Genomic DNA, 25,337 nt, shown 5'->3' with positions numbered 1-25,337 from the left:
TAGTTTATGAAGTGTGCCTATGCCACCATTACCCTGAATTTGGTGAAATTTAATGATTGCTTTTCAAAAGGGAAACATGGCACCTTCAAAAGGATAGTATAGCAGGAAAAGCATTTGCCTTACATGTGGCCTACCCAGTTTGATTCCTGAATCCCATATGGTACCCACGTACCACCAGGCCTAGTTTCTGTGTGCAGAAGTAGGAGTAACCCCTGAGCATCATCAGATGTAAAATACAAAAGGAAAACATAAAGAATATGTACTTAAATAATATTAAAATGAAGGATATTTGCATTTATACCTCCAAAAACTTAAGTCTTAAATAGTCTTTAATTAGCCTTGAATTAAGAATAATTCAAATCGCCCCTTAATTTCTTTTTGCCATATTAAATTGATGGTGAAGTATGTGAAACAAGTATAATTATCATTAACATGATTGTAGCAAACTATTGTTTAACTTCAATAGTAAATGATTTAAATAACCCTTTCTGTGGGGATTGGGGTGGGTATTTGTCTTCCATCTAGTTTATATTCTGGAACCTGGAGATGCTCCTTTGTTACAGCAACCACTACAGACGTCCAAATCTGGTATTCAACAAATAATTGAATGCTTTCGATCAGGTATGACTGTTTTAGGATACTGTTTTTTTTTTCCAGTATTTTGCATAGTAGTTAGAAAGGACTTAGACATACTTAGAATTTAAAAAAACTTAAAATATATTAAAAAGTTTTAAAATATGTATACTTTTTAAATAAAATATTTTGTCTTGTTTTTAAAAAGTAGATGACTATTGACTTAATCTAAAGATGACTTTTTAGTGCTATAGTTATTAATTTGAAAATAAAAATTAAAATAGAATTAGTTTGTTAAAGAAATTCATTATATAGTATTTGCTGGTAAACTGCCTCTTAATCATGATTCATTGTTATATATTGTAATTTTCTGTACAAGCTCCAACAACATACTAAATTATATTGGATCTTTATAAACTGGCTGAGTAGATTATTCACTCAGAATATCTGAGACATTACTTGTTCCAGATGAATTACCTTGTCATCTAAGTTTATGTGACTCACTTTCTGCTTCACCCTCGAATTTCTATATCTTTAGTACAAAGCACAAGAGAGGAAAAATGACATCTCAAAGCTTTTTGTTGTTGTTTTTGTTATTTGTTTCTTTTATTTAGTGGATGTGGGATTTCCAAATGGTATTCAAGGGGGGCCTGGTACCACTACTGGTATTTTTGACCAACTGGGAAGGGAATTGCTTGTGAAGACCCACTGATACACTACTGCTTGGGCCCGATACTCTGATATAACCTGGGGCCATTGCCTATGAAGGTCTCTAAGATATTGATGCCTGTTGGGGGACTATGTTGTACTGGTAACTGAATTGTGGTCAGTTCCATGCAAGGCCTATGACTACTCATTGTCTCTTTGACCATTTGTCCGAGGTTTGATATCTTCAAATATATTTCTCTAGCTTTTCCTTATAATAACAATTTAAGTAAATTGGTGCAGTTACAATTCAGTGCTTTAATAGTAGTTTCCATACTACATGAGAATGACTGAGAACTGTTATCACTTTTTTATTATCATCAGAATAAAGTCTTTGGTTGCAATAATACTTAGGATTCACTTTTCTCTTCATGTAGAATTGGTTCTTCTGACATTGTAGGCTGTTCAGTCAAATATAAATATAAATATAAACAAACACTCCTGACAGAGCGCCACTTAAAGGATTAGATCATTTTTGTTATTATCTTACAGCTCATATACTAATAAAATCAAAGATACAAAAGAAAATAAGTTATTTATATACAGCCACTTACTTGTAGTGACAAGTTTTTGAGAAGTCCATATTACAAAGGGAAATATTGTATGTTTTTTATGGTTCAAAAACAGAATGTTTCTTTTTTGAAATGTTTTTTTTCTTTAAAGTACCATGATTTACAAAGTTATTCATAGTTGAATTTTAGACACAAAATGTTTCATTACCAATCCTACCACCATGTTCCCAGAGTCCATCCCATACCTCCCTTACTGAGTTTTATGGTTTCAGTGTTGTTGAATTGGTAGTTCGAATATCCGTCCTTAGTTCTTCCTTAACACCACTACTATTTTAAACAAAAAAATTCCATGACTTTAAGATCTCTTTCTTAGACTTTCTGTGATCATTGCTTTGACATACATTTGATTCAGTAAGAGCAAAACATATTGTAGTATTGTTTGGTTAAGAAGTTAGAATTGGTTCATTCATAAATACTTTGCCTTATAAAATATATTTTAATAAAGTCCTGCACCCTCCAAATATATGTCTTTATTAACATAGGAAGGTGAATATTTCAAAAATGATGCTTCCGGGGCCGGAGAGATAGCATGGAGGTGGAGCGTTTGCCTTGCATGGAGAAGGATAGTGGTTTGAATCCCGGCATCCCATATGGTCCCCCGAACCTGCCAGGAGCGATTTCTGAGCATAGAGCCAGGAGTAACCCTGAGTGCTGCCAGGTGTGACCCAAAAACCAAAAAAAAAAAAAAAAAAAAAGTTTCCTTGATACTCAGTGGTTATATCTGTACCCAGTAATTTAAATTAGAAGTGAATTTAGAAATATACTGAATGGTATAAAACAGGGGTCCTCAAACTTTAAACAGGGGGCCAGTTCACTGTCCCTCAGACCATTGGAGGGTCTATGAACTTATGAACGAATTCTTATGCACACTGCATATATCTTATTTTGCAATGAAGGAACAAAACAGATACAAATACAATATGTGGCCTGTGGGCCAAAGTTTGAGGACCACTGGTATAAAAGAATTAATTTTGGATTGTAAAAGGAATTTATTTGTTTTGTACCTCTTATTGGAACTTAGGCCTGAGGTTCAATGTGGGGGCCCAAAGCTCCTACCCCCTTTGTGGCCCCTTAAAAGTAAAAAAAAAATTAACTTCCATATGTCTTATAACTAAAATATTTTTATTTCCTTAAAGTAGGAATTTCTTCCTTATCTGGATAGTCAAAAGTGTCCCTGAGGCAGTTCTTTTTACTTTTTGATTGTGCCAGGGATGAAAGCTGGAGCTTCACACATGCAAGTATTCTATTTCTGCTGACCACAGCCCTGGCCCAATAACTTATTTCACATTGAAGTATTCAGACTGTTGGTGACTGATATGTTGTGGGAGAATGGGAAATTTGGGTCACATGTTTCAGATACTAAGAGCCCTAAGACTCTTGCAGTTTCTTCCAACTTCTGCTTGTACTCTCACCATACCTTTAATGACTAATTTCTTTCTTGTTTTTTCCATTACAGCTAGGTTACAATGTTCATGATGATATACTCTGAAATATGTGTAATAGGACTCTAGTCCATTCCTGTTTTTTCTTTCTTTTTATTTTCTAAAATATTTTTACTGAAAGCATTTTAGAAATTTAGAGTGATGTGTGTGAGGGAGAGAAAAGAAGAGAAAGGAGGGAGGGAGGAGAGAGAGAAAGAGAACGAGAGAGGTGAGTGAGGTGGAGAGAGAGAATGAGAGAGAGATGAGAAAGGGAGAGAGAGAGAAAGAGAGAGAGAGAAAGAGAACGAGAGAGGTGAGTGAGGTGGAGAGAGAGAATGAGAGAGATGAGAAAGGGAGAGAGAGAGAGAAAGAGAGAGAGAGAGAGAGGGAGAGAGAAAGAGAGAGAGAGAGAGAACATGGGCTTCTCTAGAGTTGAAATCAGCTCATTTATTTTCTTTTTTCTTTTTTAGTTTTGGCCTATACCCAGGGCTTACTTTTGACTCTGTGTTCAGGGATCATTCTTGGTAAGGATCAGGAGCCCATTGAACCAGAGTCAGCTTCATGCAAAGCAAGTGTCCTCCCCGCTGTACTATCTCTCCAGGCTTCCTCAAAAGAACACTTTTTTTCTTTTGACCAAACATGGCTGTGTTTAGGACTTATCCTGGCTCTGTGCTCTAGAGTGTCTTCTGGCAGGGCTTTGAATTATATGTGGTGTCAGGGATAAAACCCAGATCAGCTATGAATGAGGCAAAGAGCCTTAACCTTTGTATGTTTCCCTGGCCCTTCTCTTACTTTTCTTAACCTATGCTGGCTCTCAGGTTTAGTAGTACTAGTAATATGTTAGGATGTTAACTTATATTGTTTCAAGCTTAGATAGTTGTCTTCAGCTTCTGTATATCTCTGTTTACATGACTCACATTTAGCCTAAGTTGGGCTAACTATTGCCTGGTGTAAATATCTAGTGAAGCTGGAAGGCCACAATAGACTGAGTAAGTAATGAACTTGCAATTTAGGTACACCAATCTCACATATATTGTATTGATTGCCCGATCAGTTTTGACTCATTTTCTTTGCCTTTAATGTTTGCTTTGGACTGTTTTCATCACATATTATATATCCTTGACTTCTAGTTTCTTAATTTCTGGATCCTTGGCTTGTAACATGTGCAAGACAAGCACCTTAACTTCGATCTTTCTGACCCTCTGTGACATAATTATAATAATGTTTACTTTTTTATATTATGTAAAAATTTTTGGCAGAAAATAATAAGCATTGAGGCTGGAGAGATAGTACATTGGAAAAGGTGCTTTCTTTGCATGTGGACAACTAGGATTTGATAGTTAGCAACCTATATGATCCCCCAAGTACTGCCAGGAGTAATTCCTGAGTGCAAAGCCAGGAGTAATTCCATGGCATTTCTATATTATACTATATATCATATATACTTATTAAGTATGGAAGGAAGGCTGTAGGGAAGCAATCTCAAATACCATAGTTGCTTAAAAGTACTAGAACTCAAGTGGTATGTGCAGTGAGGTTTAGTCACATACATAGTTGTGAATCTATACTTTATAAATTTATGAAATATTATAAATGGTAAATTTGTTCAACCAAAGGAAATACAAAAGTAAATCTCTTCACTATTTTGACTCCAAATCCATTTTGCTCAGAAGCTACTTCAATATGTTCTGTAGACCCATCTTCTAGAGGCCCATCTATTCCTTTACAAATATGCATTATTTTTTGCCCAAATTAGAAGTGGTAGTACATACTTAACACTCTGTGTACCTTATTAAAATTTATTAGCATATGTTTTTATTTGACACTTCTTCATACCTCTCCCCCATGTCTTTGCCCCTCCTTACCCTTTTGAAAGGAGACTCATGTTTTCCTTCAACCTACAAATTCTCTAGTTGGAAATCCATGCTTGGATGATTGGGAGACCTTGTTCCAGACACTACCTTATTCATAACCACCTTTTAAACCATGTGCCTTTACCAGAGTTTTTCTGTGACTGTTAGTCCTTCTCGGTCACTTCTGGGACTTAGTGTCTTTAAATTTATTTTTTTTTCTACTAATATTTTTAATTCAATTTTCTTCCATATGTCCTATCTTAAACTGAAGAAAAGTTTTATAACAAAAAATATACTTCCATGAGATAGATGTTAAATTGAGCTTAATATTCTTAATCTGATAATCCCTGGTAGAGATAAATGTTGTACAAAAGTACAAAAAAGAGCTATGGAATGTTTAATATTAGAAACAAAAGTTGTGGGCGGGGAGTAAAATAATCATTATCACACTATTGAAAATTGAATCCAGTATGAATTAGACATTTTTTTGAATTTTCAAATGGATAACAATTTATTTTTGTTGGGGAGCCAAACCCTGCAGTATTCAGGGCTTACTACTGGTTCTGTGCTCAGGAAGCATTCCTGGCAAGGCTTGGGGGGCTAGCTGTGATACCTGGGATCCAACTAGAATCATAGTGTGCAAGATAAGGGCTCTATCTGCTGTGTTATTTCTCCTGTTCTAAGGGGTTGATTTTTCAAAATATATTGATTAAAATGATCTATGAAAACAGTAAAGACTGACATCTGGGATGATTTTGAAATCTAAGGAAGAAAGTTTGATTTCATTATTAAAAGCTATAAAAGATCTTCATGCTCCTGTTTAGATGATATATCTGTTACCTCAGGTGACGTCACAGTTTTAGTTATTGACAGAGACATGATGGTTGTCTTTATTTGTTAGAAAAGCCATCAGAAAATGATGGTTAATTAGAAAACAGCATGATGTCCCTGTGGAATAAACAAAATTTAAGTGGTGACTGAAATTAGTGAGGAAACTTTTGAATCTTATTTTCCTTAATTGTAAAATGTGTAAGAAATAGAAAATCTTGAGTTGATGAGATAATAATAATATAGTGGGTAAAGTGCTTGCCTTGTATGTGACCAATCTGTATTTAATTCCTGATACTGCATGTGGCCTCCTGAGCACAGAGCTAGGAGTTAAGTCCTCAACTGTACCAGTTGTGGCTCAAAAACAAAAAGAAGGAACAGAAAATGTTTTCCCCAAAAGAGAAGAGAGTTCAGTAGGTAAGATGCTTGCTTTGCATGTGGCCAATCTGGGTTTGATTCCTGGGTCCCAGATAGTTTTTTCTTAGTGAGCACTTCCAGTAGTGATTTCTTTTTTTTTTTTTTTTTTTTTTTTTTTTTTTAATTTTTTTTTTTTATTTAAACACCTTGATTACATACATGATTGTGTTTGGGTTTCAGTCATAAAAGGAACACCACCCATCACCAGTGCAACATTCCCATCACCCAAGTCCCAAATCACCCTCCTCCCCACCCAACCCCCGCCTGTACCCTAAACAGGCTCTACATTTCCCTCATACATTCTCAATATTAGGACAGTTCAAAATGTAGTTATTTCTCTAACTAAACTCATCACTCTTTGTGGTGAGCTTCCTGAGGTGAGCTGGAACTTCCAGCTCTTTTCTCTTTTGTGTCTGAAAATTATTATTACAAGGGGTGTCTTTCATTTTTCTTAAAACCCATAGATGAGTGAGACCATTCTGCGTTTTTCTCTCTCTCTCTGACTTATTTCACTCAGCATAATAGATTCCATGTACATCCATGTATAGGAAAATTTCATGACTTCATCTCTCCTGACAGCTGCATAATATTCCATTGTGTATATGTACCACAGTTTCTTTAGCCATTCATCTGTTGAAGGGCATCTTGGTTGTTTCCAGAGTCTTGCTATGGTAAATAGAGCTGCAATGAATATAGGTGTAAGGAAGGGGTTTTTGTATTGTATTTTTGTGTTCCTAGGGTATATTCCTAGGAGTGGTATAGCTGGATCGTATGGGAGCTCGATTTCCAGTTTTTGGAGGAATCTCCATATCGCTTTCCATAAAGGTTGAACTAGACAGCATTCCCACCAGCAGTGGATAAGAGTTCCTTTCTCTCCACATCCCCGCCAACACTGTTTATTCTCATTCTTTGTGATGTGTGCCATTCTCTGGGGTGTGAGGTGGTATCTCATCGTTGTTTTGATTTGCATCTCCCTGATGATTAGTGATGTGGAACATTTTTTCATGTGTCTTTTGGCCATGCGTATTTCTTCTTTGTCAAAGTGTCTGTTCATTTCTTCTCCCCATTTTTTGATGGGGTTAGATGTTTTTTTCTTGTAAAGTTCTGTCAGTGCCTTGTATATTTTGGAGATTAGCCCCTTATCTGATGGGTATTGGGTGAATAGTTTCTCCCACTCAGTGGGTGGCTCTTGTATCCTGGGCACTATTTCCTTTGAGGTGCAGAAGCTTCTCAGCTTAATATATTCCCATCTGTTAATCTCTGCTTTCACTTGCTTGGAGAGTGCAGTTTCCTCCTTGAAGATGCCTGTAATGTCCTGTAGTGTTTTGCCTATGTGCTGTTCTATATATCTTATGGTTTTGGGGCTGATATCGAGGTCTTTAATCCATTTGGATTTTACCTTTGTACATGATGTTAGCTGGGGGTCTAAGTTTAATTTTTTGCAAGTGGCTATCCAATTGTGCCAACACCACTTGTTGAAGAGGCTTTCCCTGCTCCATTTAGGATTTCCTGCTCCTTTATCAAAAATTAGATGGTTGTATCTCTGGGGAACATTTTCTGAGTATTCAAGCCTATTCCACTGATCTGAGGACCTATCCTTATTCCAATACCATGCTGTTTTGATAACTGTTGCTTTGTAGTACAGTTTAAAGTTGGGAAAAGTAATTCCTCCCATATTCTTTTTCCCAATGATTGCTTTAGCTATTCGAGGGTGTTTATTGTTCCAAATGAATTTCAAAAGTGTCTGATCCACTTCTTTGAAGAATGTCATGGGTATCTTTAGAGGGATGGCATTAAATCTGTATAATGCCTTGGGGAGTATTGACATTTTGATGATGTTAATCCTGCCAATCCATGAGCAGGGTATGTGTTTCCATTTCCGTGTGTCCTCTCTTATTTCTTGGAGCAGAGTTTTATAGTTTTCTTTGTATAGGTCCTTCACATATTTAGTCAAGTTGATTCCAAGATATTTGAGTTTGTGTGGTACTATTGTGAATGGGGTTGTTTTCTTAATGTCCATTTCTTCTTTATTACTGTTGGTGTATAGAAAGGCCATTGATTTTTGTGTGTTAATTTTGTAGCCTGCCACCTTGCTATATGAGTCTATTGTTTCTAGAAGCTTTTTGATAGAGTCTTTAGGGTTTTCTAAGTAGAGTATCATGTCATCTGCAAACAGTGAGAGCTTGACTTCTTCCTTTCCTATCTGGATTCCCTTGATATCCTTTTCTTGCCTAATCGCTATAGCAAGTACTTCCAGTGCTATGTTGAATAGGAGTGGTGAGAGAGGACAGCCTTGTCTTGTGCCAGAATTTAGAGGGAAGGCTTTCAGTTTTTCTCCATTGAGGATAATATTTGCCACTGGCTTGTGGTAGATGGCCTTCACTATATTGAGAAAGGTTCCCTCCATTCCCATCTTGCTGAGAGTTTTGATCAAGAATGGGTGTTGGACCTTATCAAATGCTTTCTCTGCATCTATTGATATGATCATGTGGTTTTTATTTTTCTTGTTATTGATGTTGTGTATTATGTTGATAGATTTACGGATGTTAAACCAGCCTTGCATTCCTGGGATGAAACCTACTTGATCGTAGTGGATGATCTTCTTAATGAGGCATTGAATCCTATTTGCCAGGATTTTGTTGAGGATCTTTGCATCTGCATTCATCAGTGATATTGGTCTGTAATTTTCTTTTTTGGTAGCGTCTCTGTCTGGTTTAGGTATCAAGGTGATGTTGGCTTCATAAAAGCTATTTGGAAGTGTTTCTGTTTGTTCAATTTCATGAAAGAGTCTTGCCAAGATTGGCAGTAGTTCCTCTTGGAAAGTTTGATAGAATTCATTAGTGAATCCATCTGGACCTGGGCTTTTGTTTTTCGGCAGACATTTGATTACTGTTTTAATTTCATCAATGGTGATGGGGGTGTTTAGATATGCTACATCCTCTTCCTTCAACCGTGGAAGATTATAAGAGTCCAAGAATTTATCCATTTCTTCCAGGTTCTCATTTTTAGTGGCGTAGAGTTTTTCAAAGTAGTTTCTGATTACCCTTTTAATCTCTGTCATATCAGTAGTGATCTCTCCTTTTTCATTCCTGATACGAGTTATCAAGTTTCTCTCTCTCTCTTTCTTTGTTAGGTTTGCCAGTGGTCTATCAATCTTGTTTATTTTTTCAAAGAACCAACTTCTGCTTTCGTTGATCTTTCGGATTGTTTTTTGAGTTTCCACTTCGTTGATTTCTGCTCTCAGCTTTGTTATTTCCTTCTGTCTTCCTGTTCTTGGGTCCTTTTGTTGAGCATTTTCTAGTTCTATTAGCTGTGTCATTAAGCTACTCAGGTAAGCTCCTTCTTCCTTCCTGATGTGTGCTTGCAAAGCTATAAATTTTCCTCTCAGTACTGCTTTTGCTGTGTCCCATAAGTTCTGAGAGTTTGTGTCTTTATTGTCATTTGTTTCCAGGAACCTTTTTATTTCCTCCTTGATTTCATCTCGGACCCACTGGTTATTGAGCATGAGGCTGTTTAACTTCCAGGTGTTAAAGTGTTTCTTCTGAGTCCCTTTGGAGTTCACAAATAATTTCAGAGCCTTGTGGTCAGCGAAGGTAGTCTGCAAAATTTCTATCCTCTTGATCTTATGGAGGTATGTTTTATGTGCCAGCATGTAGTCTATCCTGGAGAATGTCCCATGTACATTGGAGAAGAATGTGTATCCAGGTTTCTGGGGATGGAGTGTCCTATATATATCCACTAGGCCTCTTTCTTCCATTTCTCTCCTCAGGTCTAGTATATTCTTGTTGGGTTTCAGTCTGGTTGACCTGTCCAGTGTTGACAAAGCCGTGTTTAGGTCCCCCACAATTATTGTGTTGTTGTTGATATTATTTTTCAGATTTGTCAGCAGTTGTATTAAATATTTTGCTGGCCCCTCATTCGGTGCATATATGTTTAGGAGAGTGAATTCTTCCTGCTCTACGTACCCCTTGATTAATATAAAATGTCCGTCTTTGTCCCTTACAACCTTCCTGAGTATAAAGTTTGCATTATCTGATATTAGTATGGCCACTCCAGCTTTTTTATGGGTGTTGTTTGCTTGGATAACTTTTCTCCAGCCTTTTATTTTGAGTCTATGTTTGTTCTGACTATTCAGGTGCGTTTCTTGTAGGCAGCAGAAGGTTGGATTGAGTTTTTTGATCCATTTAGCCACTCTGTGTCTCTTAACTGGTGCATTTAGTCCATTGACGTTGAGAGAAAGAATTGTCCTGGGATTTAACGCCATCTTTATTTCAAAATTTGGTGTGTCTTTTGGGTAGTCTTGTCTTAGATTAGGTCTTTCAGTTTTTCTCTTAAGACTGGTTTTGTGTCTGTGAAGTTTCTGAGCTGTTTTTTGTCTGTGAAACCATGTATTCTTCCATCAAACCGGAAAGTGAGTTTTGCTGGGTATAGTATTCTGGGTGAAGCATTCATTTCATTCAGTCTTGTCACAATATCCCACCACTGCTTTCTGGCATTGAGCGTTTCTGGTGACAGGTCTGCTGTAAATCTCAGGGAAGCTTGCTTGAACATGATTTCCCCTTTTGATCTTGCTGTTTTCAGAATTCTGTCTCTATCTGTGGGATTTGTCATTGTGACTAGGATGTGTCTTGGGGTGGTTTTTCTGGGGTCTCTTTTGGTTGGTACTCTTCGGGCATGCAGGATTTGATCACATATATTCTTTAGCTCTGGAAGTTTCTCTTTAATGATGTTCTTGACCATTGATTCTTCCTGGAAATTTTCTTCCTGGGTCTCTGGGACTCCAATGATTCTTAAGTTGTTTCTGTTGATCTTATCATAGACTTCTATTTTCGTCTGTTCCCATTCTTTGACTAATTTTTCCATTGTCTGCTCATTTGCTTTAAGTTTTTTGTCCAATCTCTCCTGCTGTATGGAATTGTTATGTATCTCATCTTCCACAGCACCAAGTCTATTCTCAGCTTCTGATACCCTGTCCCAGAGCTTATCCATTTTGTCATTCACTTCGTTTACTGAGTTTTTCAGTCCTGTTAGTTGACATGTTATTTCAGTTTGGAGTTTTGTCATTTCTGCCTTCATATTTTCTTGGTTCTTATTAGTGTTCTGTTCAACTCGATCCATGGTTTCTTGGAGTCTGTTGAGCACCTTCCATATTGCTAGTCTAAAGTCCTTATCTGAGAGGTTGATTAGTTGTTCAGTCATTATCTGGTCCTCAGAATTGTCATCTTCATTCTCTATGTCTGATGCTGGCCTGCGCTGTTTCCCCATTGTCACATTTGTATTGTGGGTTTTTCTACGTGTTGTAGTGGTATTCATTGTCTATATGATGTAGGCAGCACACTCCTCTGGCTCCTCCCTTTCTGGATGGGCTGACTTGCCTCTAAGGGAGGGGAGTCCTCCGTGGATGAAGCCTCACACTGGGTCAAATCTTAGGCCCGAGCATGTAACAGAGAAGACAGTCCAGAGAGAAATGTTTGCTTCTGTGATATAGCGCCGTTCTTAGTGTGATTTTTCCTTCTTGTTGCAATGGAGTTCTTTCCTTAGAAAGAGTGCACGGCCACGTAGCGAAGCGGAGCGGCCGTGCTCCTCTGAGCCTCTTTTTGCCCCACTCGCAAGAGTTTCACGCAAGAGGACAGTAGACAGACATAGACAGGTCACACTCACAGTCTTTCACAGCTGAGCCCCACTGGGCCGGTGTACTTTCGCGGATTTTCCCCGCCTGGTGTCACACACAGGGAGCCACCCAGTAGTGATTTCTATTGCAGTGCTAGGAGTAACCCTTGAGCAGCACTGGTGTCGCTGTAAAGCAAAAATTAAAAAAAAGAAAATGTTTTTGGTTCATGATTTGTACTTCTAGTCAATTTTATATAAAACAAAATAAATCTCATAGATTTTTTTTTTAGACATAGAACTCTTGAATCTGTCTCTTAGCAAATGTTAATTAGGTATAATTTCAAGAATCAGGAATGTAATGGTGAACACTAACAACAGTTTTGTCTCTGCTAGAATTTTCAGTTTAATGGAAATACAGAAATATAATTAATTACAAGATAGTGGGATAAACTAATGTAGATGTAGAGGATATGATGGGAATATAGGCATATAGGTATATTCTTATAAACAGGAGAAATGAGATAAATGCTTCCTGACAACAGTTCTATCTTATCTGGAATCTGAAGACTTATCTGGACAGGCTAGAGAAGAAAAATAGGGGAGATTGTAAGCTCACAGGTATGATCCCTGGTGCCCCATATCTTATATGCCCCCCCCCCCAGAACCTTCCAGGAGTGATTCTTGAGTAGACAGCCAGGAGTAAGCCCTGACTATGCACCCCCTCAAAAAAAAAGAAGAAATATTTGAAAAAAGATGCACAAATACCTGAAATAAGTTTAACATAAAAATTCAAATGACTACTTAAATGTCAATGTCAAGTATAAGACTAAACATTTAAAAATAACTAGTTAAAATGTGAGTGCCATGTGAATGCCAATGTCATCCTGGTTTGACAATCTTAATTTACTGATGGTGTGGAAGATGATCCAGTGAAAGGTGTAGTTGTATGACAAGGGAATGATAACTGAACACTTTTGCATAGATTTGCAATAAAAAAGATAATTCAGATATTCAGAGCCACTATTAATATACTTAACTATATTTCCTCAGTATATAGTATATATATAGTACAGTATATAGATGCATTTAAAAGCTTTAGTTATTTTCTCAATGTACTTATTACTGTTTTAGTCACTTATGACACTAAGAACTAAATATTAATACAGTCTATTGCTACTATATTTTGTAGTAGGGGGGTTAAGGGTAAGGAAACTGGTGGAGGACTGAAAAGTACAAGAATTTGGTAAATCCTTGACATCAATGAAATTTGATATGTGTATATTAGGAAGAATTTGTGATTAATAATTATAGCTTGACTGGTCAAGATGAGAGCCAAACATTTTGGGGAGGGTTGTGGTTTGAAAATGATTATTGGGAATAAATATACTCTCCATTAAGTAAAACTAGATCTGTAACTTGGATTAAGTAAGAAATAGATACATATATGTATTTTTTCTGTTTGATTTAGAGAATCAATTAGACAGCTGGGTCTGATTTGGTTGCTGTCACATTTTTACTAGTTATTTTTAAATGTTTAGTGTTTTATATTATACTTGCCATTTAAGTATTCATTAAACTTTTATGTTAAACTTATTTCAGGATTTTTTTATATCTTTTTTCAAATATTTTTTCTTCTTTTTGGGGGGGGGGGACACATACTCAGGGCTTACTCCTGGCTCTATACTCCAGAATCACTCCTGGGGGGCCATACGGGATATCAGGGCTCATACCTAATATCACAGCTGCATGCAAAGCAATTTCATTCCTCAAGGTGCTGTCTGTCTAGATCTAAACTTGTTTGGAGCTACTCTCAGCTGTGTTCAGGGCTTATTCCTAACTACATATATGGATCATTCTTTTTTTTTTTTTTCTTTCGGTTTTTGGGTCACACCTGGCAGTGCTCAGGGATTACTCCTGGCTCTGTGCTTAGAAATCGTTCCTAGCAGGCTTAGGGGAACATATGGGATGCCAGGATTTGAACCACCATTTGTCCTGGATTGGCTGCATGCAAAGCAAATGCCCTACTACTGTACTAGCTCTCCAGCCCCATCATGGGTCATTCTGGGCTGGGCTGGGGTGTGCCAGGAATTGAACCTGGGTCAACCGCGTGTAAGACAAGTGCCTTACTCCTGTACCATCTTTCTGGTGCATGAGTTTTCTTACCTGTATTAAAAGATAGACACTATTGACATACTAAACTATACTTTCTCTGTACAGTATATAGATGATTTTTAAAGTTTTAGCTAGTTATTATTAAATCATCTGTCTACCTCTTACTGTTTATTAGTCACTTATGACATGAATTAAGAACTAAATATTAGTAGTCTATTGTCATTATATATTTTGGATGTTGGATGGTACTTAGGGACTATTATTGTTAATATGCAGGGAACCATTTGTGGTGCTAGGGATCAACCAGCTGCATAGAACACAAGTGCCTTAACTTCTGGACTGTCTCTGCCTGCCAAGATAATTTTGTAATGTGAAATGGACTGGAGAAATTGAGTGTCTGTGCATGTGTGTGTATGTATATGTATGAATATGAACATACTTTTATGTAAAGAATATACTCAAGTTAGTCACTGAATCTTTAAAAAACATTTTTGACTTTAATGACATGGTATAGTAAGGTCAAAGTTGATTTTAAGATGATAATTAGTGAAATTCATATTTTATATGTTTCCACAATAGAAACTAATTTTTATGAAATTTATGTGTATATCTTTCTTAAAAATTATGATTACTTGAGGTTGTTTGGTTTTCAATTTTGGAACTTTTCTTGGCTCTGTGCTCAGGAATCACTTGTGGTGATGTTCAAGGGACCATATGTGATGCTTGGGAACAAACTAGGATGAGCAGCATTCAAGGCAAATGCTGCAATATAACCACTGTGCTATCCCTCTGACACTGAGACAGTGTGTTTTGGTTTGTTCATTTTACAAGGTGGATAGACTTTAATGTAGAGATTATATAAGTATTTAAGGTCATGCGATTATATATCAGAATTTGAATCTCTAAAAACTTAGTAATAAGTTCTTGGTAATATGAATCAATTTGTTTGCATTAAACTTTTGAGAATTGACCTGTCTTCAAAGTGAAATAGAACACAAAATGATTAATATGGAAATAAATGTAAGTAGATTACAAAAGAGTCAAATATTTGATTTAGTAGACTCTGCTGTATTAATTATACTGAGATTTTGTCTACTCTTAGAGCTTGTTGAACAGTGGAATTATTTGTACCTATTATAGTTTTAGAAATATTTTTGGAGACCTTTATTCTCTAATACTGTTTATTTTTTTAAATTTGAGGAAACAAGATTAGTTAGAAAGTAATGCTTTCATCAGTTTACTTGTAACAGGAACCTTCAGAAGGAGAGATAGATCTATTGACATTTCATTCTTGTTGATATATTTTATTTAAAAATTAAATGTATGTTGGTACTTATCATTTTATTATATTTTTGATTTTCCACATAATGCTTAGATTCCTTAGATCAATGGCATTTAATCAAACTTTTTTCATTGAGTATTATCAGAACTAAATATTTTGTTGTTGTAAATTAAGCTTGTTCTTAGCTTTTTTGGAGTTTATACTATGGAGAAGAAAGACATTAAACTGGCAATTATATCATTATTTAATTTCAATTGGGATAAGCTTTTATTTATTTATTTTTCCTTTTTTTTTTTTTTTTTGACCACAGTGTTAAAGTACCCATGGCTCTGCACTCAGAAATTGCTCCTGGCAGGCTTGGTACCATATGGGATGCTGGGGATCGAACCCAGTTCCATTCCAGGTCAGCTTTGTGCAAGGCAAATGTCCTACTGCTGAACTACCACTCTGGTCCCTGGGATAAGCTTTTTTTTTGGTTTTTGGTTTTTGGGTCACACCCAGCAGTGCTCAGGAGTTACTCCTGGCTCTACGCTTAGAAATCACTCCTGGCAGGCACGGGGGACCATATGGGATGCTGGGATTCGAACCAATGACCTTCTGCATGAAAGGCAAATGCCTTACCTCCATGCTATCTCTCTGGTCCCTCTGGGATAAGCTTTTAAAGGAGAAAGAATCTGGATAAATTTATCATGCAACTAAAAGCTAGATAAGGATTCTCCACTGGATCACTAATTAACTATCATCTCATCCCATGTTGGGATTCATTTAGTGATCCAATAGAATATACTGTATCATGTCTAGAACCTGAATAATTTGAGTTGAATTTTTAAGTGCTGTATTTTCCGGCATATAAGATGACTGGGCGTATAAGACGACCCCCTACTTTTGCAGTTAAAACATAGGTTTAGGCCTATATTCGCTGAATCAGACAGAACGTTCCTGTGCTGCAACTGTATGTACACAGTGAGCCAATCACAAGCAAAGGTTCAAAGGTTATACTGTAAGAGACTTCCTCTCTGACTCTGGCCAATCTGAGCAGGCTTTTTACAGTGTAGATTCGGGTCCAGAACATTGTCTAATTTGCATGCATAAAAAGCCTGCTTGGATTGGCTGAGTTAGAGAGGCGGTCCGAGCAGCCTTGCAGTGATTGGTGCAGGATCGAGTTGGAAAATTCGTTTTGTGGCAATATTCAGATAATTTTCGTTTAGCGGCATATTGAAACATTTTTCGGGATATACTCGGTGTATAAGACGACCTCCGATTTTTGGTTGACTTTTTTTTGTTTCAAAAGTCGTCTTATATGCCGGAAAATACGGTAAGTCACAGGGCAAGCCTGTGCGTAGTTTTGACTTTCTGTAAGGAATTAGGAAAATAATATTACAGTATTCCATATTTATTATCTTATGCAGAAGCTTTAAAATAACCAGTTAAAAACTTTGTCAGGGAGTTGAGGGAGGGAGGATATTTTATTTTTCTATGCTAAAGCTATTGAATCAATTTTCAGAGATATAAATCATATACATCTATAGTCCAAGGCTATTGTGATGGCCAACCAGATATTAGAGTCGTACCAAGAAGTGATTGGTTACTGAATAAGAAAAAAGTAATCAATTTTAAATGTCTCAAGTGATAGTAGGATTTTCGTTAGGATTTCTTTTATAATTTAGTTTTTAAGACACCTGAAAAATTGACTTTTTTTTTTAAGAATAACTGCACTTTAGATATGTCAGCAATGTTACCCATTTTTAAATTGCATATTAAAGTTAGACTTTGTTATATTTTCTTTTCTTTTTCTCTTAGGAACTAAACAGCTTAAACATATTTTATTAAAAGATGTGGACACTATTTTTGAATGTAAATTATGCCGCAGTCTCTTCAGAGGATTACCAAATTTAATTACCCATAAGAAATTCTACTGTCCACCAAGTCTCCAGATGGATGACAGTAAGTTTTATTTATATATCCAGTTATGCATGTTATAGTTAGGTGTTTTGCTAAGCTATATCTTGTGCTTAGAAGGTATTACTAGCTAGTTACAGATAATTTAATGATGGAGAGTAAAATGAAATACATGACTAGTTATATTTAGTTTCTTAGAGTTTTATGGCTTGTTTTGCTTTAGAGCCAAACTTGTTCTCAGGGCTTACTCCTCGCTCTGTGCTCAGGGATCACTTCTTGTGGGCTCTGGAGACTATTATGGGCTGCCAGATATCAAACCCAGGTCAGCCTTGTCCAAAGCAAGCAACACAAACTGCTGTACTGATTTCTCCAGTTTCTTCTTACTTGTTTTTCAGTAGTGCTTTTTTTTTTCTCTTGGATATTTTCTACAATACATAGATTTTTATTTGAGATTATATTTGTATTAAAATATTAGATATGAAAATAAAGCAAAAGAAAAACAGATGAAAACATTTTTTTAAAGCTGAAAAAAGAAAGTAAATTGGATAAGAGGAGAGACACCTCAATAGGCTGTGTATATGCTTTGCATGCATGATCCCCATGTTTTATCCTAGCACGAAAGAGGCTTTGAGCATTGAGTTGGAAACAGTCCCTGAATATTACCAGCTCCAATATAATGGTTTTTTTTTTTTGATATTTATGTGAGCCATATAGTTTATACTCAAGGTTCTTATAAGTTTATAAACCCTGAGTTTTGGGCTCAAGGCTTAGTCTTGGCTCTGTTTGATGCTCAGGGATAATATATGTGGTACCAGTGATTAAATGGGAATTGACCACTTTCAAGGAAAGTTCATTAACCCCTGTATGTGGCCCCTATGTGTTAAAATAATAAAACTTTAAGAAAGGGGATAGTATTATTTTTTACTCTTAATTTCTTTAACAACTTTTACCATATATTATTGGTCATTTGTTTAGATTCCCCTTAAATACATGAGAACATTTGAAATTGAAGAAAGAAAAATAATTAGTTTCTTAGGAAGTGAAGAGCATTAACATATTACTCTTTATACTGTTCTGTGGGTATTGAAGATTAGTTTTGTCCTGAGTGAAATTGTTATTTTATCAGAAGCTTAATTAAACTCAATAGTTTTATGCATTGGAGTCTGTTTAAAGTTAAAGTCATGGTGGAGCCAGATATATGTCGCATTAAGTTGTCCCTATATGATTAAATTAGTATAATGTGTTCCTTTTTTCAATATTTGGAAATTTATTTAAAAACTGACATAAAGTTGTTCATAATTCAGTTATTTTGGATATTCATGTATTTTTTGAGAAAATTATGCATTAATTGAAATGAAAACAATTACAGAAAAAATTACAAAGTATATTATAATATGAAGATTGACATATTCAGACATATGTGTAAAGGAAGGAAAAGAGGTCTTATGTTTATGCCTTATGTATCTGGAAGTTGCAGATAAACCTAAAATATTTTCAGTAAAAATAGGGGAAGTAATTTCAAAAATTTGAATAATGCATATAATATACACAGATCTATGCTTTGAAAATATAAAAGAAAAACAAAACAAATATCAAATAGTAGTCAATTGAAATGGAGGTGGAAATTTGTATTTGACAGCATGAATACTTCAACATTTATTGAAAGAATATTTCTTCCACATGAGCATTCATAATATCTTGTGAAAATAATATAACTGAAAATATGATGAAAAATATGTTTAGAAATCAATTTTCAGTCTTAATTACTAGCTTTATAGAAACTTGAAAAAAAAATTTTATGTACTAACTTCTGTATTTGGGAATGTTGCACTGGTGAAGGGGGTTGTTCTTTATATGACTGAAACCCAACTAAAATCATGTCTGTAATCAAGGTGCTTAAATAAAGATATTCATGTGTTTTTGATATAAAAACTAATTCCTTTGAAACATTTTATTTTTGTTTTTTTTAGGGTTTTTTTTGGGGGGGTCTCACCTGCTGATGCTCAGGGGTACTCCTGGCTATGTGCTCAGAAATTGTCCCTGGCTTTAGGGGACCATATGGATGCTGGGGATTGTACAAGGCAAATGCCCCACTGCTGTGCTACCACTCTGGCCCCTCCTTTAAATATTTTTTTATTAATAATTTTTATTTTGACCAAAGTGGATTATAAATCATTCACAGTAGTATTTTAGGTACATAGTGGCATTGAATCGGGCATTCCCAGCACCAATGTTATCTTCCCTCCAGCATGCATCCCATATCACCCCTCCTTTGCCCCCTGGGCTGCTAATATAAGTGGTCCCTTCTGTGTTTAGCTTGTTGTAGATTGGATATCAATTCTCTTGTAGTTGGCTTTGGATTTTGTGTTTAAGTCTGATCATTTTTTATTTCTACTCAACGTTCGTACGACTGTTTGGTGTTGGTACCCTCCGTTATTTCCCCCACAATTTGTGAGGCAGAACAAGATAGTTCAAGTTATGTGGTTCTGTTTGAAGGTAAGAAAAAAGAAAGAAAAAGAAAAAAAGTGGGGGGCAAAAATTCAAACAAGCAAAATATGGGAGGAGTCCTTCTAGAGACTATAAAAATCAATTTAAGAAAAGAAAGGGAAAAAGAAAGGAAAACATAAAAATAATACAAAAAAAATCAACCCCCCCCAAAACAAAACAAAACAAAACAAAAACAAAAACAAAAAACTTGAAAAGCACCATAGTAATAAAGACAACAACCTAACACTAACCACGGTCCTGAAATAAAGATGAAATAAAGCACAGGGCAAAAATAAATAAATAAATAAATAAAAAATAAAAAAATAAAAAAGGCAAAGAAAAGAAATAAAACAAGCAGCAACAATTATAAGAAAATAAATTTAAAAAATTTAATTGTGCTATTTTTTTTTTTTGCATAGGCACAGTAAAAATTGGGGAGATTAGAAAGGGAATTCCCCTGGCCTAAGAGATACAGGGTTTCTCCGCCCTTGAAGTATATTGTCATGGGTATAACTACAGGCTCTGTACATGCTCTTTTACTCTCCCCAGGTCCTTTTGTGATGTCTGGAAGTTTTCTGCTCTGTCGTGGATGATAAGATCAGGCCTCTGTAGCTAGTGATCTTAGTATTTGCCCATGTCATAGGATGGAGCCTAGGATAGAGTCTTTCTTTACAGTTTCAGAAGTTCTGTTCCATCACTGTTATTTTAATTTTCTATAGTTGGTGGACTTGGTTTTTGCACTGATCCTAGGACGAAGCCAAGGATAGAATCTTTCATTATGTTTCCAGAAGTTCTGCTCAGTTGCAGTTGTCTCAGTCAGACCTCTGGTATTAGAGTTCTTGGTTGTTGTATAGATCATAGGCCAAAGCCTAGACTCAGGTCTGTTTTATTGGTCCCAGGATACATTCTGCCCAGTCATGGTGGTCACAGTCAGTCTTCTGTAGTTAGCGATTTTGGCTTTTGCACAGATCAAACATTTTAAAAGCAATAAGCTACCTTCATTATTTGTTTTCAAGGATTAAGTTCTTGTGGATTTAGAAAATATAGAATTAATTTTGTCAATTTTATAACCGAATTTATGAGTTTTATGAGTTTTTCAAATTTTTTGAATAGAAATGAAATGAAATCTGACTCCAAATTGAAAAAAATATTGCTTAAATAAACATGAAATTAATTTGAAATTTATACAGGCCATAAATACAACAAAAATTTGTTTGAAAACTTTCTCTGTTACTATTAATCATTCTAATGTAATGAAAAGGCCATTATATAGCTTAGTTTTAAGTCCAATCTTTTAATTTGAGAAATAGGAAAAATTAGGTAATTTTCTGATAGTTATACTTTATTATTTTTGTTGTGAATTTGATTTATTAAGTTGGATAAATTGGATTACTGTGTATTCTTGGCAACATTTATTCTGGATATATTTCTTTGAAGTTGTAATCCATATTCCTGTTTTATCATCTTCAGAACAAAGATGAGTAGACTAAAACTTAGGAATCATTTGATTTTTTGAGTTGATACCAGATTGATGATGCATCTTTGTAGCTAGATTTTATTCACATACTTAATTTTTGAGGGGCATGGTTTTGAGCTATGACTGATCTGTTTCTGATTCTGTGTTCAGGATTGACTTTTGCCAATGCTCTGGGGATTTGATAGGTTTGCTTGTATGTTGTGCCAGGCAGGGACTGGTAACTTCTTTGATGAGGGTGACTTAGGGGGGTCTATGGTTTGGGTTGTGCCACATACGGCTCTCCCCAGGCCTTACTCCAGGTTCTGTGCTTGGGGATCACTATACAGTGCTTAGAATCGGAACTGAGGTTGGCCATATGCAAGGCAAGCATTTTAGCCCTCCTACACTATCTCTTTGGCCTTGTAGCCAGATTTTTTGAGCTGTATGTGTACACATAACTGTTATGCAGTTATTAAAATTAGGATGTTGGTTGCATATAGAAGTTTATAATTATAAAATTAAAATTACATCTGTTTTATACTCTATAATTATTAAGGAATAGAATTGTTTCATCTTAAGACATGTAATAAACTAGCTTTAATACATATTTCTGCATTATATTTTTTAAATGTTTATAAGATATTCAAATGCCTTCCTGTAGTTAAACTAGGTTATTATGGGCTAAGAAAATAGGAGTGTTTTTTTTTACAAAATCATTTTTATATTAGCATTATTTTGATATTTTTTTCTATTTTGGCTTATGAGATTTTTTTTCTGGATTAAAGTTTTTATGCTAAAATATTATTGAGGACTCATATTATATGTTAAGGATATAGAAGCAGATGGAGTTCTGGTGATTGCATCTGCTCCTTTACATTTGTGTGCTGTGATCAGATAGATTTTTTTTGTTTGTTTTTGGGTCACACCCAGCAGCCCACTGGGGTCACTCCTGGCTCCATGCTCAGAAATCGCTCCTGGCAGGCACGGGGGACCATATGGATTGCCAGAATTCGAACCACTGATCTTCTACATGAAAGGCAAATGTCTTACCTCCATGCTATCTCTCCGATAGATTTTTAATTAAACTAAGTTTTAGTTTAAAGCGAGTTTTTATTCTCATAAAATTACCAAAAAGTACAATATTCTTATAAAAAATAAATGTGAACCAGTAATAAAAGAAATTTTTAGAGTTCATAATACATTTTGAAATAACAGAGGTCTTATCTAATCATATTTAATTTTTTTCTCTAACAGACCTTCCTGATGTAAATGATAAGCAGAGTCAAGCTATAAATGATCTCCTAGAAGCCATTTATCCAAGTGTGGACAAACGAGAATATATTATTAAGCTAGAACCTATAGAAACTAATCAGAATGCCGTGTTTCAGTATATTTCAAGGACTGATAATTCTACTGAAGTTACAGAGTCAAGCAGTCCTCCTGAAGAAGTTGAAGTTCAAATACAGGAAACTACTAGCACTGAACAGTCTAAAACATCACCCGTCCCAAATACAGAGGTGGAAACTACAGAGCCCTCTCCTGTTGAGATTGTGGCAGATGAAGTTGCACCTGCGTCTGTTGAACAACCTCAGGAATCACAGGCTGACTTGGATACTTCAGACAATTCTGATTTTGGTCACCAGTTGATATGTAGTCTTTGTAGAAAAGAATTCAATTCCAGGCGAGGCATTCGTCGTCACATTCGGAAAGTGCACAAGAAAAAGATGGAAGAACTAAAAAAGTACATTGAAACACGAAAGAAACCAAACAAGTCTAAGGGACGCAATAAGAATTTTCTAGTTTCATTAAGCAGGAGTTGTCCAGTATGTTTTAAATCATTTGCTACAAAAGCGAATGTAAGGAGGCATTTTGATGAAGTTCATAGAGGACTAAGGAGGGATTCAATTACTCCTGATATAGCAACAAAGCCGGGGCAACCTTTGTTCCTGGATTCTGTTTCTCCTAAAAAATCTTTTAAGACGCGTAAACAAAAGTCTTCAAAGGCTGAATACAATTTAGCTACATGCAAATGCCTCCTTTGCAAGAGGAAATATAGTTCACAAATAATGCTTAAAAGACATATGCAAATTGCCCACAAGATAACTCTTTCTGGACCAAACTCTAAAAGAGAGAAAGGCCCTAATAATACTGCCAAAAGTTCAGAAATAAAAGTTAAAGTTGAACCAACAGATTCTGTAGAATCTTCACCCCCTTCTATTACCCATTCTCTACAGAATGAATTAAAAGGAACAAATCATTCAAAGGAAAAAAAGAACACACCGGCAGCACAGAAAAATAAAGTTAAACAAGACTCTGAAAACCCTAAATCAACTAGTCTGTCTGCTGCAGGTGGCCATCAAAAAACCAGGAGACCAAAACTTTCAGCTGGCTTTGACTTTAAGCAACTTTACTGTAAACTTTGTAAACGTCAGTTTACTTCCAAACAGAACTTGACTAAACACATTGAGTTGCACACAGATGGGAATAACATTTATGTTAAATTCTACAAGTGTCCTCTTTGCACTTATGAAACTCGTCGGAAGCGTGATGTGATACGACATGTAACTGTGGTTCATAAAAAGTCATCCCGCTATCTTGGGAAAATAACAGCCAGTTTAGAGATCAGGGCTATAAAAAAGCCCATTGATGTTGTTCTAAATAAAGTGGGAAAAAGAGGCCCTCCGAGGGACGAGGCAAAACATAGTGATTCAAAACATGATGGCACTTCTAACTCTCCTAGTAAAAAGTACGAAGTAGCTGATGTTGGTATTGAAGTAAAAGTCACAAAGAACTTTTCTCTTCACAGATGCAATAAATGTGGAAAGGCATTTGCCAAAAAGACTTACCTTGAACACCATAAGAAAACTCATAAGGCAAATGCTTCCAATTCACCTGAAGGAAACAAAACCAAAGGCCGAAGTACAAGATCTAAGGCTCTTGTCTGGTGAGGAACAGTTACAGAGTTTTGCTCCCTCCCCCCCCCCCCATCAAACTAAAAATTATTTGACCGTAATTTGTAGCTGGTTCCGTTTTAACATGTATTTGCTTCCACATATCTATGGTAATGGGAACTGCAAAAGTAATGTGCAATATGCATTTACTTCTGCAGTGACCTTTGTTCTAGTGGCTTGGGAACAAAAGTTACATCAAAGCTTATCTTCTATAGGACAATGCCATATAGTTATAGATAGATGGCACAGGGTCAGTGCTTTCCTTTTACTGTTGTAAAAAGTACACATTCATATTGGCTTATGTTTACAGAAGTCTTCTGTTTAAACTAACTTTGCACAGGTTCAATTTAATTCAGTGACTTAGTCTACTAATTAATGCATTGTAGGAAAGTTAAATATATTAGAATAAATTTGTGAAGGCAATAATTATAGGAAAATAGTATTTTGAGGCACTGTGATTATTGTAAAAATTAATCTCTGTGACAGCTAAATAAAATGCTGTGCTCAGAAAAAAATTCTCAAGTTTAATTTAGAATGATTAGTTTTATTATTTATGTTTGACATAGTGATTCCAGACAATGTGATAGCAGAAAGTTTGTTTGTTTTTTTTTTCTCTTCTGTTGAATGTCAGAATAATGGTTTTTTAGTTTGTGTGTGAAAAAATGATGAGCGTAGGTCCCAAGTCCTTATTCTTACTTTTTAAGTTTAACAAACCTTTTGGTGATCATCATTTTAATATAGTCATTATGTAAGAATTTTTTCCTTTATTTGGTGGTTGTATATTGCAAGAAAAGGAAAATCTCTTATTGGGAAAGAAGAAAAATTACATTTATTTTTAGAGGGATTTTGAGCAAATGTAGATTTGACAAAATGCAGTCAAAAATAAAAATTAAACTACCTGGATTTGTTTTTGCAAGTCTATATATTTTAAAATTTTACATTCAGTAAAATGTCCCTTAGTAGTAAGTCATTTAACATATTTAAAGAGCATTAAATTATTTTTTAGTACTATGTCCCTTACTAGTAAGTCATTTAATACACTTAAAGAGCACTAATTATTTTTTGATTCAGATTTTGAAGCAGGATGCTTAGTTTCAAGTGCTGAGACATTAAATGTTCTGGTTTGGTTATCACACAGTTTTTATTTGGAAAACTTGAGATGAAGCCATCC

At 35.5% G+C, this 25,337-nt stretch overlaps 1 protein-coding gene across 1 annotated transcript in view; it reads left to right on the top strand.

The window, feature by feature from the left end:
• Window positions 1-25,337, top strand: part of ZNF800 (zinc finger protein 800) — a 70,530-nt gene that overhangs the window by 5,789 nt on the left and 39,404 nt on the right. Inside the window, exons 3-5 of the mRNA XM_049780887.1 lie at window positions 526-621; window positions 17,174-17,317; window positions 22,470-24,159. Coding sequence (XP_049636844.1) covers window positions 526-621; window positions 17,174-17,317; window positions 22,470-24,159 — 1,930 coding nt within the window. The remainder of the gene's footprint in view (window positions 1-525; window positions 622-17,173; window positions 17,318-22,469; window positions 24,160-25,337) is intronic.

This window comes from Suncus etruscus, chromosome 1, assembly GCF_024139225.1.
Source record: "Suncus etruscus isolate mSunEtr1 chromosome 1, mSunEtr1.pri.cur, whole genome shotgun sequence".
Taxonomy (NCBI): domain Eukaryota; kingdom Metazoa; phylum Chordata; class Mammalia; order Eulipotyphla; family Soricidae; genus Suncus; species Suncus etruscus.
The sequence above is the reverse complement of the archived record's forward strand: the minus strand, read 5'-3'. Positions and strand labels throughout refer to the sequence as shown.